Source organism: Dermochelys coriacea, chromosome 1, assembly GCF_009764565.3.
Source record: "Dermochelys coriacea isolate rDerCor1 chromosome 1, rDerCor1.pri.v4, whole genome shotgun sequence".
NCBI classification, from domain to species: Eukaryota; Metazoa; Chordata; order Testudines; family Dermochelyidae; genus Dermochelys; species Dermochelys coriacea.
The window spans coordinates 157,813,332-157,831,818 of NC_050068.2; the positions used below are offsets into that span (position 1 = coordinate 157,813,332).

The 18,487-nt window shown below is 39.5% G+C and overlaps 1 protein-coding gene across 3 annotated transcripts in view; it reads left to right on the forward strand.

Moving 5' to 3' along the window:
- The window catches only part of WDR4 (WD repeat domain 4), a 34,552-nt gene extending 19,199 nt beyond the window's left edge, over positions 1-15,353 (forward strand). For all 3 annotated transcript variants that reach the window (XM_043506908.1, XM_038389599.2, XM_043506911.1), the window contains 5 exons: positions 1,322-1,420; positions 8,983-9,047; positions 10,367-10,550; positions 12,035-12,104; positions 14,335-15,353. In XM_043506908.1, coding sequence (XP_043362843.1) covers positions 1,322-1,420; positions 8,983-9,047; positions 10,367-10,550; positions 12,035-12,104; positions 14,335-14,510 — 594 coding nt within the window. In that variant the 3' untranslated portion in view covers positions 14,511-15,353. The remainder of the gene's footprint in view (positions 1-1,321; positions 1,421-8,982; positions 9,048-10,366; positions 10,551-12,034; positions 12,105-14,334) is intronic.
- The last annotated feature ends 3,134 nt before the right edge of the window (positions 15,354-18,487 follow it).

Genomic DNA, 18,487 nt, shown 5'->3' on the forward strand with positions numbered 1-18,487 from the left:
TGTGAGGTTGTAGCATCAGCTTAATCTGTGCATTCTTCCTGCTTTTCACATGATTTCTAGTTCTTTGGGATGGAGAAATCACACAGTCCTCACCAATTCTTCAGGATTAACTCTTGCTTCAGAGTATTGACAAATTAATTATCAAGGGACTATTCAACAATTGAGGTAGATTAAACATTGGGTGGACCAGCCAGCCATGACAGTTAATGTCCCTCTAACAATTGATAAGCATTAGAATCCCGGATATTTTTCCTTAGAGCATTTAAGATGAACTAACGTGTTTGGAGTCTTAATCAAACTTCTCCTCCTTGCAAGACTTTCTGAATTGTAAGTCATGTGGTTGTAGAAAGAGCAAGAGTTGTTTTTATCAGTAGCACCACATGACAACTCCAGACCCAGAAAGAATGAACAATTGGAGGTGATTCCAGTCCTCTGAGAGGGGAAACAATATTCTCTATTAATGTGTATGCAGCTCAAACCTCTAGTCTAACTAATACTAATGAACTGCACAAGGGGGGAGAATACACTCCAGAACTGAAGTCTGTAATGTTGTGGTAACTGTGATATCTTTTTATTTGATTTCTTCCTATTGCATGCCCACAGGTCCTGTATTTTGTTCCCACGCAGTATCTTTCTGAGCAATTCCCATGTTAGTCCCTGGCTTTGTTATGTTCATAGGGAGGCAACTTCAGTGATATTTCTCAGAACAGAGTTTAATCTCAAAGATAACTAAATTCATTGAGGGCTTTCTCCATCACTAAATTTATAATCCAAAGAATTCGGGTACTGTACAAGGGTGGGTGAGGGAAAGAGCAACCTAAGAAGAGTGTCATTAAGATGGTGAGTGCGTAACACGCTTACTGTTGTGCTATTTATGAGACGCTCAAAATCCACTCATCCAGCAACCTAATTTCCACTACAAAGAAAAAATAACTTTTTTGTATGCTTGAATAACTTAGAATTGAGCTGAATTATGTTTTCATTAAAATGCCTTCATCTGCAATTTGAGAACGTTTAACCAGTTTCTTTGAGGGTTTAGAGTAGCAGCCGTGTTAGTCTGTATTCGCAAAAAGAAAAGGAGTACTTGTAGCACCTTAGAGACTAACAAATTGAAGTGAGCTGTAGCTCACGAAAGCTTATGCTCTAATAAATTTGTTAGTCTCTAAGGTGCCACAAGTACTCCTTTTCTTTTTGAGGGTTTAGAATCTCTTGCATGAAGTATCTCGAGGAGAAGTATGATTTAGCTAGCTTCTGAAGACCATGACTGGCTTCTCTGTGCCAGTGATTGTGTTAATCAACCTGTCCATTTGAATTTATTCAGGATTGTACTCTGAGACTTTGGGAATACAAAAGTGGGAAAGAAGTGCACTGCTGTCATCTAAACAGTTTGAATAAGACTGAGGCAACCAACAATGACAAGGTATGGGTATGTGATGAGTTGTGTGTGCTCCTGCTTTCATTGCACTCCTGAAACCCATGGCTTAAAAACATGTTCTGTTACTGCTTAGTATTATAACCAGCTCTTCTTTATGGTGGTGGGTGGGAGATCCTGTTTAAGTTGTAGAAACCACAGTTCATAAAGAGTGGTATTTAGGAACATAAATCTCACTGGAACTGAACAGAATTTGTGCTCCTAAGTCATGAAAGGGCTTGTCCACACAGCAATTTAGTGTGCTGCAAGCCAGGTTGTAAATCTGCAGCACTCTAGTTTGCTGTGCACTAACTGTCTGTGTGGATCCTGCTACTATACACTAAAAGTTCTATAGTGTGCTTTGACCTGCAAACATGGTAGGTCAAGCGCACTATGAAACTTTCAATGGATGGTAGTAGTCCTTGTTAGTTAGTTAGTGCACTGTAAGCAAGATCATCTGCTTTCTGTGCACTAAATTAACTTGTGGACAAGCTCTTAGGCACTTCTGAAAATGCCACCGTCTGCTTTGTGCAGTTATCCCAAAACTTGTGTTTGAAATTAAGATGAAGCTTTCAATTTGTCTGTGGTATACAAAACTTGCCCTTAAACCTAAAATTGTTAAGCAGAAACCTCTAGTGAAACTGAAAGTCTAGCATGAAGAGACTTTGAAACTAGTAAAATTATAGCTTTAACATCCCTTGAAGTTACATTTGAGCAGAAAGTTTCAAAATATTTGTAACAAATTACCAGGAGAAGTATTACCTTACTGAATTGAAACGCTGAAGTATATTTTAATTTGTACTGAAAACTCTTGGATCTGCTGGTATCCATTCTTGCCTCCACATATGATTTGTTCCATACTAGCAGCTGGAACAACACAGTATTGTCCTTACCATCTGCATTGAATCTGAGCCAGCTACCACTTAGCCTGTTCAGTCATCCATGTGTTGCGTGTCTGTGGGAAGCCATCTTTTGCTTGGTAGGTTTGTTTTTGGGTTTTGTTTTGTTTTTTTTTGTGACTGTCTAGCTCATGAGTCGGCAACCTTTCAGAAGTGGTGTGCCTAGTCTTCATTTATTCACTCTAATTTAAAAGTTTTGTGTGTCGATAATACATTTTAATGTTTTTAGATGGTCTCTTTCTATAAGTCTACAATATATAACTAAACTATTGTTGTATATAAAGTAAATAAGGTCTTTAAATGTTTAAGAAGCTTCATTTAAAATTAAATTAAAATGCAGAGCACCCCAGACCGGTGGGCAGGACTCGGGCAGCGTGAGTGCCACCGAAAATCAACTCGCATGCCGTAGGTTGCCTACCTCTGGTCTAGCTATTCTATCTTTCATTGAAACAACAAGGCTTGATCTCCTTCCGTATGAATCGGATAGGTGACACTTTTCCCTTTATTAGTTAATGTCCCGGTCTAGTTTTAGACATAGGTTTCTAGATAGTGACTTCAGGATAAAACTCGAGAGGGTTTTGCCACTTGTGGCCAATTACTCCTAAGGCACTCTTATCCCAGTGTCCAGGCTAGAATCCAAGTGCAGTATTCCATTCTGCGTTGCTAATAGTCCCCTATAGTTTCAGTTGGAGAAGGTATTCTTCACCCTCTCCCCACAGCTGAGTGCTAGCTCTCTTTAAAGGGTTTGCCATTTTCTAAGTGGTCTGTGTATGACCTCATCCTACAGGCCTGCATGTACATTCCCATCTACTTAACTGGGAGCTGAGCAGGTGGAAGGACTGTAGGATGAGGCCAAAACCTGTCAAGAGCTTTGGGATCTTTATTTGAAAAGTGATCTCTAAATGTTTTGAAAAGATTATTTAGCAAGTTCTTCTGTGTCAGAGGAATAGCGTGCAAGTCCTTCTCAAATCCACAGGTAAGCCCCCTCAGGCTGGTCCTCTGTATCGTAGAATCTAGTGCTCTGAACCTAGAATTTGCTTTTAATTGCATCCAGAGTCTCATTTCAGACAAACTTTAGAAAGCTCTTTTCCTCCCTCCACAGTAAGGAACTAGCAATTTGATGTTTTTAAACTGTCATGAAATATTAATGAAAGGAACCCTTGGAGACAGTTTTTGGACTAATACATCCTCCCGCAGACTGGTATAATTATTTACTCAGTTTGAAGGATCAGTAACACTGTTTCAGAACTATATATGCACAACCCTGAAGTCTGTAACTCATTTACTGCTACATGTAATGTTGAAAAGTACAATTAGTTTATTTTTTAAGTGGTAGTTTTCAGGAATAGTGTAACAGACTCTTGCTGTCACCTCATGTGATGTCACCTGAGTAAGTTGCTCCTCAAGAGCTGAGAGAAGCTTGGAATGGAGCACATTTACATTTCATTATGGTACCAGGAATCTACTCTTACTTTCTTTCTTACCAAGAAAAAAGTCCCAGAAAGCTTATCTGCAACATGTCACTATATCATTGCAAGCCAGCATTATTTTACAATTCTACTATACAGGTTGCATGGAAAAATAAACAGTGTCTACATCCAGATGGGTTTCTTCCAAGCCATCGTCACTTCAGGTTGAGCTCTTTCTTGAATCTGTGAGACCTCTGCTTATTACAAATTATTACAAATGAAGTAGCCTTTTTTTCCCATCTCCTCTAAAAAGCTAGCCTTGGATTGGCTCTATGTGTGTGGGATGATGGAGTCTGTCAATTAGCTTTCAAAGTTGGTGGTTTCAAATACTATTATATTGTTGCATTAATTATGTATGCTAATATACTGGTCAAACCAGACATCAGTTTTTGTTTCCAACTCTCAGTAGCACATCACAGCATTCAATACGCTATATTGCTAATATACCAAACCTTTGTTTTTTGTGTTTGCATGGCCATCAATGAATACACTGATATTAAACTCCTCACCTGCAGATTCTCAACATTCAATCAATCAGTCTCTTAGAGAATGTGTTCTCTAGTGTTAGCCCATGACTGAGGACCAGAAGAGAGCCCATGCTTCAGAAGTTTGACATTGCATTCAATGCCAGAAGTACTGAAGAAGTCACTGCTGTAACTTTGCCAGTTGTGGTATTTCCCTGTCTCATGGAGGCAACAGCTTCAGAGGATAGTGACTATCTTTGACCCATACTTCATTGTATTGTGTAAAGGAATGGTCTCACTTACTCTTGCCTTTAGAGAGTCTGCTTTTCCCGTCAGCACTTCGCAGACTGTAGTTAGTACATTAGCTACAAAGGCTTTGATTACAAGAGAGATCAGATGGGATGTCCTTGTTTTTTCTGCTGCTTCATCGGGCATTTTATAATTTTTGCTATTTGCTCACTGCGAATTCACTGAAGCTTGTGAGATGAGTGACTTGATTTGTCTTTTTATTATAATTATGCTTCATTGTAATGACAGTGTATATGAGCACAATTGATTTGTTTTCACCATCCATCAGGCCAAATAGACTTGTCTTGGGGAAATATATGGTTGTGCTGAAGTCATAGATCATCTCTTGTCATAGAATATCAGGGTTGGAAGGGACCTCAGGAGGTCATCTAGTCCAACCCCCTGCTCAAAGCAGGACTAATCCCCAATTTTTGCCCCAGATCCCTAAATGGCCCCCTCAAGGATTGAACTCACAACCCTAGGTTTAGCAGGCCAAGGCACAAACCACTGAGCTATCCTATACCTTGTGCAAAAATACAGAATCATAGAATATCAGGTTGGAAGGGACCTCAGGAGGTCATCTAGTCCAACCCGCTGCTCAGAGCGGGACCAATCCCCAATTTTTGCCTGAGATCCCTAAATGGCCCCCTCAAGAATTGAACTCACAACCCTGGGTTTAGCAGGCCAATGCTTAAACCACTGAGCTATCCCTCCCCCCTTTATGCAGTCTTTAAGCCCCTTTGTTTTTAGTTTAAACCTATTTTTACTGAAAAATCCCCAAGTTTCACATAAAGTATATTTTTTTTTTTCTATTTCCACCTTACTTTTGTATCATTTAAATATATAAATAACTTGTTTTATTAGGATAATACAATACATTGCATGAGATATATGTATTACAATAATACATAAATCTGTATATATGCAAAGCTGCCTGTTAAAGTAAGACTATGTATTAGTCTAGAAGACGCACACAATAAAGAGGCTCACACAGGCTTTGAAGTGCGTGCACACCTGAACATACTGATGAATCTCACATGCAAGCTGTTAAAGATCTGACACACTGAAATGGGAAGAAAATGAAAATCCGTATCAGAGTATGTTTCAGAACACAAGGAAGTATTCAAGCGTTTTTAAAAAACAAAAACAGGAGAAAAGGATGAAGTTGAGTGTATGCACTCTAAATGGTGTGGCCCAATTATTATATTTAAATATTTATAGACTAATAGTTCTAAGTCTACAACAGAAAACTTTATTCAAACAAATTTTATTTGGGGATTAGAGATGTGTTTTCTTAAACTCAGAGGAGCATGTTTTGAGTTCTGTTTTAGTTCTGCAGCAAACCACATTGATGAATGGAATTCAAAGCACTAATCTACTAAATACTTTTTTCACGCATCTTTCTGTCCACCAAAAAACCCCCGAGATGTACCCACAAAAATTATTAATAGTTTTTTGCACTATTTTCACCTGTTTCTGTTGTTGTGGTAATAAACACTGATAAATTCCCAGTAAAAATTAAATAAAATAAAAACTAAAAAAGAAGGGCCCTAGTAGTCTTAGAGCTCGTATATCTAGATTCACACATAGTATCTGTAGAAGTACTTCCACAGAACCTTGAAAAATCCTTTAACAGCAAGTTAGTTAAATTTGACACTGTACCGGATGCGAGTCTGAGCAACAAAAAACACATAGGAGAATTGTACAGAAAAATAAACAAGCCTTTCCATGGTTTTGGAGGGCTGGTAATGGCCCTTCCTTCAGGTCAGTATTAAACCCTTTGGGATGAGACATAAAAAAAAAAAAAAAAAAAAACAAAAACCACAAAACCCTGATCACTTATGGTCACAAATGTTTTGCAAGCAAGGCTACTCATAGGTTTTTGCAGTAACCTCTGCAAAACAGTTGTAGAACTCCCTGAAGCTCCTGCCATCAGGTATCCTCAGCTATGCACACCTTACCTCCCACAAGCTGGGTCTATCTGTTTTTACTTGTTTGAGACTCCATGGTCCGGTACCACTCCCTATGTGGATGGGGAAGCCAGGAAGTAGAACCAAAGTGCATCTCCCGCCACTTTAAAAAAATTGGGGAGTCTGGATGGCTTTAAGTGATGTAGAGCTGGTCTCAGGAGTAGTCATTTTAGCTGATGGTAGGGAACAAATCCCACAGTAGTGTGGGCATGGACTTCTAAGGTTATCTAGTCCAAGTTTTCACCTGATCTGATCCACTTTTCTAAAGGTCAAAACAGAAATTGTGCAACTCTACCCAGATACTTCAGTTGTGTTTCACAGGATCACTGCTTCTAACAGAATGTCAAAGGTTAATTTTAAGGTGATGGCTGGCTGAAGTAAAAGGAACGACACCTGTTTACCATGCATTGTTTTGTTAGAATTATCTTTTTACTAGGTTTAGTGGTCCCATGGGCTTGCCTAACCAAAAAAAAAAAAAAATGTTGAGTGCTTGCATTTTATTCCACAATTAAATAAGTTACTAGATCTCATTTCACATCCATTAAAAAAAGTGTCGACTGACAATTTAAGAGTTGAACTGTGCTGCTGGGCATTTAATACTAGTGTCCCTTCTAGACCTACATACAAAGTGTACCCTGCCTATTCCGTCTGTTAGCATCACTTATGCCATAAATTGTCTGATGGGAGTTGGTGCTGTAGGAGATCTAGAATACAACTTTGTTTTTCTAGAGAGCCCACTGCTGCTGTTTGTCAACAAGGGAAGCCATCATTTCTACAAAATCACAATGTAAATAGTTCTATTTACCCAACTGTGGAGCTATTCTTGGTAGCTGCAATAACTCTCTCATCAAACCCTTCACCCTCACTTTCTTTGATATCTTAAACCTTGAGTGATTTAGTATCCATGTATTGTATAGAAAGACTGGATCCCATCTGTAACCATGGAATAATTGTTTCTGCAGAGTAGCAACAGACCAATCCCATCTGTTCAAGTGCTCTGAAATTTATTTCTCTGTTGATAGTGACCTTTAGAAAGTGTTCCCCTCATGTCCAAACAGATGATTAGAGGAGGGAAGTATATGGTACCTGGTTTTTATTTTCAGCTTAGAGATGATATTACACAATGCATTCTTTCCTTCTCTGTAATTAAGATATTTTATATCACTTGTGGGGTGTAGATATGGATGGAAGCCACTGTGTAACTTTCTTTCCTGCTGTTCGTGTCTCTATATTTTTGTGGCTTATAAACCAAACCTACATGAATCTAATTCTCTGGGCAAGAGGGGTTACCGTCTTGCATTACACTCGCATCCCAGGGTGTCAAAAAGCAATGCAGCCCTTGCTTCCTCCCCAAATTACATGTCCAAACATTAGGCTTGGGACAATACCTGCATTCCAAACAACCAGCTCAAGAAGTAGGAACCCTGTGATTGCTCCTGAATTGAACTCACAGCCATAGTTAATTAAGGACTCTATGCAGTGACTGACCATTCACCCAGTGTTGTGCCAGCAGAGGTGCTCAAAAACCCCTTTTAAAATGTTGCCAGCATAGTGAAGGAAGGATTGGAATAATTTCCCTGTTCTGCTGGAGCTGAGCTGTTCCCTCCCCTCTGAATAGGGAAACTATTCCTTCCAGAGAGGACATCCCCAGGGCTTTTAAAAATACATAAAAGCAAGTTTTTGCCCCCCCCTTTTTTTTTTTTTTAAAAAAACCACCCCTGACAGCAGAATTCTTGCAGCCTTTTTAAAAACAAAACAACAACAGGTTCTTCATTACTATCCACCCTCAAATCAAACTTAATGCTGTGGTCCACAGGCAGTATATTCAGTAGTTTTCGGGCAGGAAGTACAATATTTCCAGCAAAGGAATTTAATAGTTTTGTCCAGTAAAGCTGCCTCCCTCCTTGGTTATCAGTGCTTCTGCTGAAATGAACCATTCCCCCCGTCCCACTCACCTTCCTTTTTACAGCACACATCCCACTGGAAGCCAGTTTATCAAAGGGTAAACTTTGAGACCACTTTCCGCTTTTTACATCAGACCTGGTAGCCATCATCTTCCTGTTATATGTAACCTATAAATCAATAGTGTGGCGTTCTGGCTAAGGACACTTAAAATATGTGAATGTTTCCGCTATAATTCATTTAGCCCTTAAAAGCTAAAATGATGCTGTCATCTCCTTTAGGCTGCACCTGCTTGTTTATTCGCTGGGAGTCTCTCAGTAGGCTCTGTGCTGACTTCATGTCTGGTTAAATTATTCAGATAGTTATGCTGACTATTTGTGGGAGTGGGAGGGGACACAGAAGGCAAAAATGATATTTTGGGGGGAAAGGACTACTGTCAAGCTATTAACTTAAGCTTGACTAAATTATGTTTTAAAATGGAGATCCCCATTACATTCCATAGATTAAGTGCTAAATTAAACCTAAATTTCCCCCCTAAGTGTTTAAGGTTATAATGACGTGTTTTTTCCCTCCTGTCAGAAATACGCCGTGTCGAGAATAGCCTATTGTTGTCAAGGAAATTACATTGCCATTTTATGCGACTGGTAAGAATAAAGGGGAACAGTTGCTAAAATTATAGCTATTTCAAGAAAGGGCAGGGGACAGTGAGACATCAATTGCTGGGAGTTTGACTTTCTCTAAATTTAAAGTGGCTGTCCTGTTGTGGACTCTTAAAGGATGGGTTTCATCATGGGCATGTCAGTGGATTTAGCATGAGGATCATGAGAGTCCTTAGTATCAATTCAAACAGAGGTGGCTCGAAAGTTGCTCGGTTTAGTAAACTCTGGCAGTGTTTTATAAAGTCTTTGTATACTCTAGCTCCTCTTGAGTTCAGGGCTCAGTGGAACAGCTCTCAAAGGCCAGGTTCTTTGGGTCTGAGCCCAGTCTTTATAGTGCTATAGGTCAGGAGTCAACGTAAGTCAGCAGAGATACCAGCGTAAAACAGCATTAAGAGCCACAGCTAAGGGGCTGTGCTGCCTGTTGGTCCCAAGGATATGGGCTCAGCCATACAGCAGATTATTAGTGAGCAGTGGGGCCAGGGAGTTGCTGATGAACCCAGCTCCCAAGCTGTTGTGACCTGTTAAGCCTAGCAAAATGCGTTCCATCTTGACACACAGGCTTGGGTACGGGGAGAAGGAGAACAGCATCCTAACTTGCCTGTGCTGTGAAGCTGGGAGCTCCACCAGGGAGACACTTTCTCCCTTTGGTGAACCTCTTGTTTGCCAGCCAGGAGCCTTGTTCCTATGAACTGAACCGAGATACCTGCTGCTGGGCTGAACAGGTCTCAGGAAGCTTTGTAGGTGGAGATCATGGATGCAGGGGAATAGATATTGGGCCTCCGTATTGCACACCAGCCCCAGTGCAGAGCCCATTTTCTTAGCCCTCGTTAGTTGCATGCTCCCCCCCACCCCGACTCCCCTTACCCTGTTATTTTTTGCTGATGCTCTTTAATTACCCTTCAAGCTATGAACTCTAATGTAAATTGCACTGTAAAACAATGCATGTAATTATGAAAAAACATTTTTAGTAGCACGTGGCTTATTATTTTTGCTAATCTTCCTTTTAAAATAGTCTAACCTTAGAAAAAACAGTTCAGAATGATTTTTCTTTAGTGTAACATGTGGAAAGAAAAATTAAAATTCTGTGGTGTCTGCAATTTACTTTGGCCTCTAGGGTTGTAAATAAAGTAGTTTTTAAGTATTGGAGTCAGTTTCTTTTTTTTTTTTTTTTTAGAGTTGTACTTGAAATACTACTGATTTTGCTCAAGTATTAATTTTGGAGTGAGTAGATGCAATTTACTATGTAGAAGTGATCACCCTAGGCAGGTGTGATAATGGTAATTCTACTTTATTTCTGTTTAAAGTATTCCCACAGTTTACATCTTCCAGTTTGATGCTGCTACCCAGCAGTTAAATTACAGACACCAAATCTCTTTGAAGCATAAAGGCTGGGACATTGCATTTGAGGAAACAGGTGGGCTCTGGATACTCCAGGAGAACAAAGCAGCATCACTTCTATTCTACAGGCCTGTGGATGGACATTGGCAGGTTAGATGTACTCTGATACAATTGCCAATATCTTGTATCTGCTCCAGTCCCCTCAGCAAAAGGCAGAATAACTGAATGAAAATTAAATGGTACAATTGCTTTAATGCATTATAGTTTTGAGCTGAGGTCAGATCTGGATCTGATCAGAGATGAGTTCATCCTACTTCCTTCATTTGTGCAAAACACAGAATTTAGCATGACTGGCAGTCTCAGCTCAGGAGATACCCAGGTCTGACCTAGAAGAGTCAGGATTGAGGTACCTGCACAATGGTTGGCAGCCTTAAACCTGGTTTAAACTAGCATCTCTGCTCTTAAACACAAATGTCACTTGATTTAAAAAAAAAAAAAAAATACCCGGTATGCTCCTCTTAAATCTGTACCTTCTCCAACATTTTTCTGGATGGGGGTCCCTCTGTAGCTCCCCACATCATCATCTTACCCTAACCCAGTGGTTAAACTAAAAGGGAGCATAGGGGAATATAGCTCCTCCTCCTCCCTAAAATCCCAGTGAGAGCTCACACTCCTCTATGGTTTTGAAAGACTGCTTCATTCCTAAGTGGCTGGTGATGAAGGCTTGCTGGGAGCAGGGATTTCAAATGGGAGCAGCAAGAGGAGCTGCCTGACTGAGGAGTATGAGATTCTCGACCTTCCTAGTAGTAGGCTGAGCAGCCATACTAGTTTCTTGGTCGTAATCTACCACCCTATCCTTGTCCCAGCAGCCAACTGACTCTACAGGACAAGTGTCAGCTTCCACATTGAAGAGTGTGACACACTGACATAGTGCTGCAGACCAGGAAAACCGCCTAGGCTCAATCCATCCCAGTGAGAAATGTGCTAGCTCCATTGCTAAAGTGTTTTTGGTGGTAGGGTGTAGATTCTGCTAGCGGCCTTCAAGAAGAGGGAGCTAAAAGGAAAATAAAGCATTGAGGAAAATGCTCCCTTCCCACCTTTTTCTGTACCTATCTCAAAAGGAACCTCTGTGAGGAAAGAAGAAACAGTGGTGGCCCTGTTGTTAGTATCTGTTGTTCCATTGAGAACTGAGTCACCAAAGCTGAAATGTGAGCTAGCAGATTCCCTATAGTAGCCATTAGATTTCCAGACAATAAATTCATCACCTTGTAAATCTAAGAGGAGTGGGATATAGTTGGAAAGTTATTTTAAATTTGTTTCATGGGAGTGTTCTTGGACCTTCACCTCTTCCCCAAGCTATTTCTTTACCTCATTGATTTCCAGAAAATTGATTCCCATTTTTCCTTCAAATCCTTGGGCAAGCTCTGTTTTCCAGGCTGCCTTAGGTAGAACATGGTGACCCCATGCCAGGCCTCAGTGATGAGTTTGTGGGAAGGAAAAGTGTTCTGTTAAGTCTCCTTTTCTTCATGGTCCTCAGATGAGGCTTTGCATTTCTCAGCGTGCTGGTCAGTGTAATGTGCTTTGTATGATTGCTGCTGTGGAGTGTAGTGAATAGGTGTTCTTTCCTTTCCCAGCCTGTTGCTGATGACAAAGGATTAATGAAAATGTCAAAGTACTTGCACGACAACTGGACAATGTTTGAAGGTGAGCAACTTTGTCGAAAGGGCCAGGGAACATGTTACAGAGGGTTAAAGCACAAGGGAAGGAGTCAAATCAGAGTTCTGTTCATGGCTCTCCTTCTGGCTATGGACAAATCACTTAGGGTATGTCTACACTGAAGTAGAGAGTGCGCTTGTCAATCTGGGTAAACAGACTTGTTAGTGGGGCTTGAGCTCACGCAAACTGAACACACAGTTGATGCCTGTATTGGCAGTTTCAGTGGAGATAGCAAGGATGGAGTAGCCACCAATGCTGAACTATTCCTTCAGCTTAAAGGCAGCCCCTGCATGTCTAAGTTAAAGCACTTTGGGAAGACAGTACAGGGAAGCTTGCCCTGCCACTCTGTGCTGTACCTGAAAATGAAAATATTAAACATCTATTCTGGTGGAGGTTTTGTTTATGGTTTTTGCCCTTGTTTTTTCTAGAAAAATGCCTTTTCTAGTTAGCCTGCAGGAACCAGACATTTTTAAACAAACTTAATTAGAATTGCCAAGACTGGTGGGGTAGGAGTCAATGGATGTCTTGTTATATAGTCAGGTGTGGCTTAACTCTGTGCATGATTGAGGCCTCATGCTAGGATGTTATGAAGCTTGTTTTAAAAGAAGGAAAAGAAACCCTAACTTCCATCCTTGCAGGGCCATAATTTTTCTGCATATATAATTATGCCATTTAATTTGGCAGAGTTGCTGGAAAATTAAATTAAATACCTTTATCTAATCTAGTGAATATTTTCTGTATGCCATTTCCATTAAAATTGGGCTCAATCTTTGAAGGTAGATTTCTGCATCCATTAGAAGAGTATATTTGTAATGTTTTATATAGCTCAGATATTTCAAGGAATATCCATGTTAAAAGCAGGGTCTCGAGTGAGAATGAGTAATACAGAAATATAGTGGAAAACAAGTCAATTCTGAGAGTTATTTTCCAGCATAGCTAATTACTGTTATGTATTATAATAGTCTCTGGGTATCTGCAGCTGGGAAAGGAGGACTGTTCAGAGCATAGTGATTATTGTAGCTAATTAATGAGGAGGCTCAGTTGATGAGCACCTATTTCAGCTGTGTAATTAGTGCTTTTACAGATTATGAACAAAGATACTTACCCTACTTGATAAAACAATGAGATTGCTTGTGTTGCTTCCTCCCTTAGACAGCTGGTGACCATAGAAACTGTAAGACCTCTTGTAAGGTCTAAGATTATGAAAGCAGAAATTGAATACTTACACCTTCAGTTGAATAAACTATTGCCTCTGAAAAGAGATTCTGCAAACCCTTAACATAGTCCAGTCTGGTGAAAATTACAATTGATATATAGCTTGATTGTTTACTCACTAATGTCTCTTCTTCCTGCCCACACCTGTCTGTTTCTCCTTTTACTTAAGGTTTTTTTTTTTTTTAGGTGAGGGAAGGGATGTGGGGGGAGAAGGAATCATTGATGGCAATTAGACCACCCACACTAACTAACTGCTTCTAGAAACACAATAACTCTAACCTGCCAGTTTTAGTCTATACTCCCCAGAGTAACCTTCCAATTATCTTCCTTGACTGTTCAGGCGTTTTACAGGAATGACAGATGTGTCATGCTCTAAGAGTACATTTAAACAGAATCTTTAAGGATGTACTGCAATAGGCTCACAAAGGAGTGGCGGGGGTCAGGGATCAGTGCTGGGAAGTTTATGTATGCTTATTTCATAATGTCCTGTCTGAATTTTCTAATGGTGTGTTTTATTTTGTTTTTTTAAAATGTAGGGAATACCAAACTAAACACAGTACTCTAACTGAAGCCCGTACAGTGTTTGAGCATTGTGGAATAATTCAGATTCTTTAATGCACTCCAAGGGGGTCTTTAGTGATATTACCAAGACCAAGATTTTCAAGAATAGAGCCCCTAGAGTTAGAATTTTTATATGCTCCTTTGCCCTCATTGATGTCAGTGTGAGCTGTTGGGTGCTCAGTACTCTTGAAAAGTCAGGCAGGCCTAAGTATTGATTTCAAATTCTAACTTTAGGCTGTTAAAAATCTTGGCCTTAGTATCTGAGTGTAATAGTAATACTTGTGAGTGCCTCACCACATTTAAACAGAATAAAAATGTTGTGTATTAAGATGTCTAGAATTATAGTGCAGGAGTCAGGATTATTTTGTTTAAAATTTCAGTGCAAGAAGTAGTTGGGAATAGTGATAAAAGCATCCACATTGTCTTGTTTTTTCTGCCACAGGTTCTGTTGGGACAGAAAGTTGCTACAGCAGTCTTTACAAGGCCTCATTCGACAACATGGCTGTTTATCTACAAAAGAAAGAGGAAAGGCTACAGCAGCAGAAGAAGAAAAGAAAAGGGCTGCAGCTCGAATCTAATAGACAAACTAAAAAGACCAGAACAAGAGAATCATCCTAACTATTACTAATCATTAACTTCACCATTTACTTGTAACTTCTACAACACTGAAACCAATCTAGGCACTGAACTTTTTTTTTTAAGCAAAGTGAATGACAAACATCAACGTTCAGTTTGCATGTCAGATAGGGAATGCCTTTAATGAATCAGGTTAATTTTCTTGTAATGACAATATCTTGCTTGCGACAGATATTGTATTTACTGTATATATTGTTCCTTGCCATTTGTTCTATCCCAGCAGTTGGAAAACTTAGTGCTGGTAATGCAGTTTTAGTAATCTGAAGCACAATATCTTCATATTGAGCTAGTGCTTTACTTGGAGAATGGGATTTGTCTTATCTACTGGACTCCACATATAACCTACATTTGGGCTGGTTTCCAAAAGAAGAAAGTGTGCTAATTAGAAGTTGACACCAAGTATTTTAGTTTTGTTTTAGACAGTTTAATATGGCAGCCTATAAAAAGATAATCATGAAAAATTAATCTTTTGAAAAAAAATTTTAAATACAATATATAAGGCTGTAACTGGCAGGCCTTTATCAATTTTTTTTATGATTAAATGACAGATTATGAATTCTGCATTAGTACTTAATTCAGCACTATTTACTCAGAGGAAACTCCCACTGGAAGCAGTGCGGGAATAGATTTTACATACTGTAAAGCAGCAAAAGGTGTCAACCAAACCCCAATGCCATGTGAAGACTGGTTTGCTGCATTCTGACTTTTCAGCTTATCTGTAGAAATGGTTTCAGAGGATCCAGTGCAATATTATCTTGTGTGTCCCGCTTTTTGCGACAAAAGTTTCATTTGATGCTAGCTAAGAAATAAAAATCTTGACTAACAGTTGAGATAATCTTATGGCATCAGTTGTTACTTCATCGCATATAGTTTTCCTCTGCCATTAAATAAACATATCAGAACTATAACAGAACACAACTTGTCTTCATGGAATATACTTCAGGTGGGATTGTACAGCTGGGTGTATAAATCTGTGTGATCCATTAAAAACATAACTATGAACTGAATCTATCCAGGTACTTATATGGTTCATCACTGTGGGATCTGAGCCTTTTTAGTTTTAAGTAGTAAAACTTTGCATGCAACTAATATACAAGAGATTGGTGAACTACAAAGGAAAACCTCTTCAGTTTATTTCTAGAGTATTAGCTGTTGATCATTAACAAAGCAGAACCCACTACTTATATCCACACACTTAAAATTGCATTATACTATTGCTCTTATTGTAGGACCCACTGTCAGGATCACTGGGGCCCTTTTGTGCTTATTGCTGTTGAATCAATTTTTTAAAAAGCCTTTTCATGAACACCTCATTTGAAAGTCCCACTTAAGATGGAAGCATTATATGCACTACCATAGAACCAGCAAATATTCCTAATTCATCTTAATGATCTAATCTGGATTTCTTTCCATATTGCTTTAGGAGTCTGCCTTGTGCCATGACAAAGCTTCCATTCATGTTGGAGTGTGATGCATCAATGTCATATGTTGGACATTCAGGGAAGGATTGTCCACCTGTTTGTTCAATGCCCTGTAGAATAGGACCTTTTATCCTGGTTGGGACCTGTGGGTACTATCCTAGTATAAAATGGTTCTATTAAACTTCAGTGCTATCAGGACTCAGATATTGCAGGAATGAAGGTAAATGTACAGCTGTTACTCCTAATAGTTCTCACAGGGAAGAGAAGTACAAGGTCTAAGCCTAAACCAAGTCTGCTGCAGTAATCACTGTTAGCCCAAGCCCTGGGTGGTAGTCTTTTTGTACTATATAGGAAGGTTTTGTGATTCCACCTGGAGCCAGGTGATGGTGAGAGGCCCAGGACCTGAAGGGGTGCACTTGACATGATTAGAAGGTGTCAGTGGTGAAGTGCATCCAATAACTGACCACACCCTGTATCTGACTCTGGCCTTCATTCCCCCCTTTGGGTTATTTGAAGTTCCATTCATCAGATTTTTGCACCATGTTTACAAACACAAACTCAAACAATTAGTACTTTCAGGAGAATGTAAATTTTTGGAGAGGAAACTAGAGACTGTGTATATTACAGAATTGAGAAATTATGGGGACTAAAGCTCTAGAGAGAGGTGTTACTGTCTCATGTACTGCATACTACGTAACAACATGAAAGGATTTCATGCTTGTAAACCTACACTGGCTACTTAAGTAAATATTTACAGAGACACTGCAACTGCGGTGAGCATTCTAGCTATATGTAGACAGGCTTGCTTCCTAGTGCTTCCTCTGCTCTCTTCACTCCTGCAACATGTTCTCCTCCCTCCATGTTCCATGCTGGTTGCTCCAGTTACGCTCTTTCTAAAGAATGGAAGATTTGGTAGCATAAGGAGTTTCTAAAGTAAGAAGGGAAGATGGATTCTTTTCGTCTATATTTAACATAAAGGGATTCAACTTTAACATTTCCAAAGCATCTTTTTTTTCAGTTCTTGTGAAGTGTCTAAGTTACCCTAGCTCTATCTGATATCCTATTGCAAACACAGGCTCTTCCTACAGTGACCCATGTTAGATTCCAACTATTGGAAGAGATTAATTAAAAACTTGCATTGTGATACAACTTAATATATGTAATGACTAATGGCAAATGATTCAGCTATACAAACGTTTGGTGTGCCTGATAATTTTTTGTCCTCTATTTCATCTTGTTTCTCTGTCGATCGAGACTACACTCATCACCTTGGTATCTCAACTACTTTAGCATGTTAAACTTGGGTGATTGATTTTTGTTTACATCTTGGCTTAGAATGCTTGGACTAAAGCATAACTTAATGCCCACCATAAATAGGGGCATGCCAAGAATGGCATAGTTTTCTAACAGAACCATTAATCCCTAGGAAGCATTAAAATGGCCTTTTATAGCTAAATATACCAGTACTGCGCTACTCCATTTTCATTCTCCATTCCAGCCCCTCTGTTCTCTTATGTGCTGATAACCAAAATAAACCTATCATAACTAAGTCCTTGCATTTCTGTACTCGACTAGAAGCTTTCCCTCAAAACTGTAGGTCAGTTCCTGTATTTATACTATGTTAAAGTCCTGAGTGTAGCCTGGATCACTGTTCTCAAGTAACTCAAAAAAAATCAAATACAGAAGAGGCAAAGCAGGACTTACTAGTGCATATATTGATCCCAAAGATCCTTTCAACACAAGATAGTCCTGCAACCTTCCACTGAAGTCAGACTCCAACATATTAAAAGGCAAACCTGCACCAGAATCCCAAACGCTGGAGTGTTTGAAATTTAGATCCAAATTTCACAGTTGAAACATCCTCACTGTATATCCCTGGCCAGATAGTCAAGTGTTTTTCCACCAGCCCTCAACCAGAGCAATAGGGGCTGCTGAAGGATACGTACTCTTAAAAATCTAGCCATCAGTGTGTCTTATTTACCCAATGGCACAAATAGTGGCATTTAGTTGTTTGCTGGACATTACTCTGCTTTTGTATCTCCTTCCCTGCTCCAACCCCTTTGTAAGCTCTGTGGGGCAGGGACTACTTACTACTCAGTTTGTGTAGTGTTTAGCACCATGGGACCCTGTTTCTTGGTTAGTCCCTAGATGCTACAGTAATAACTATTACAACTTGTCAACTTCACAGGGGAAAGGGACTTTTCTGTCCCATTCACAAGTCTGGAGCCATTATTTGTCAGTCTCCAAGTTACAAACGAGGCTTATGTTGAAAACTCATGGAGTATGTATAAATATCTGGAAGGAAAAAGCTGAAGAAATACCAAGTTTGACTTAATTTCCTCAGCATTTTAAAATAAAGTGTACATTTTTTGGCAAGCTCTTCAGAGTTCGCATAAGCATTGAAACACTCTACAGAGGTTCCCAAACTTTTCTTGCGTACTCCCTTCCAGGTCTAACACCTGCCTATGTATCCCTACCCTTCTCCTCCCTGATACTGTGTGTTCTTAATACAACCTGTCTTCAGACATCTCTCCATAT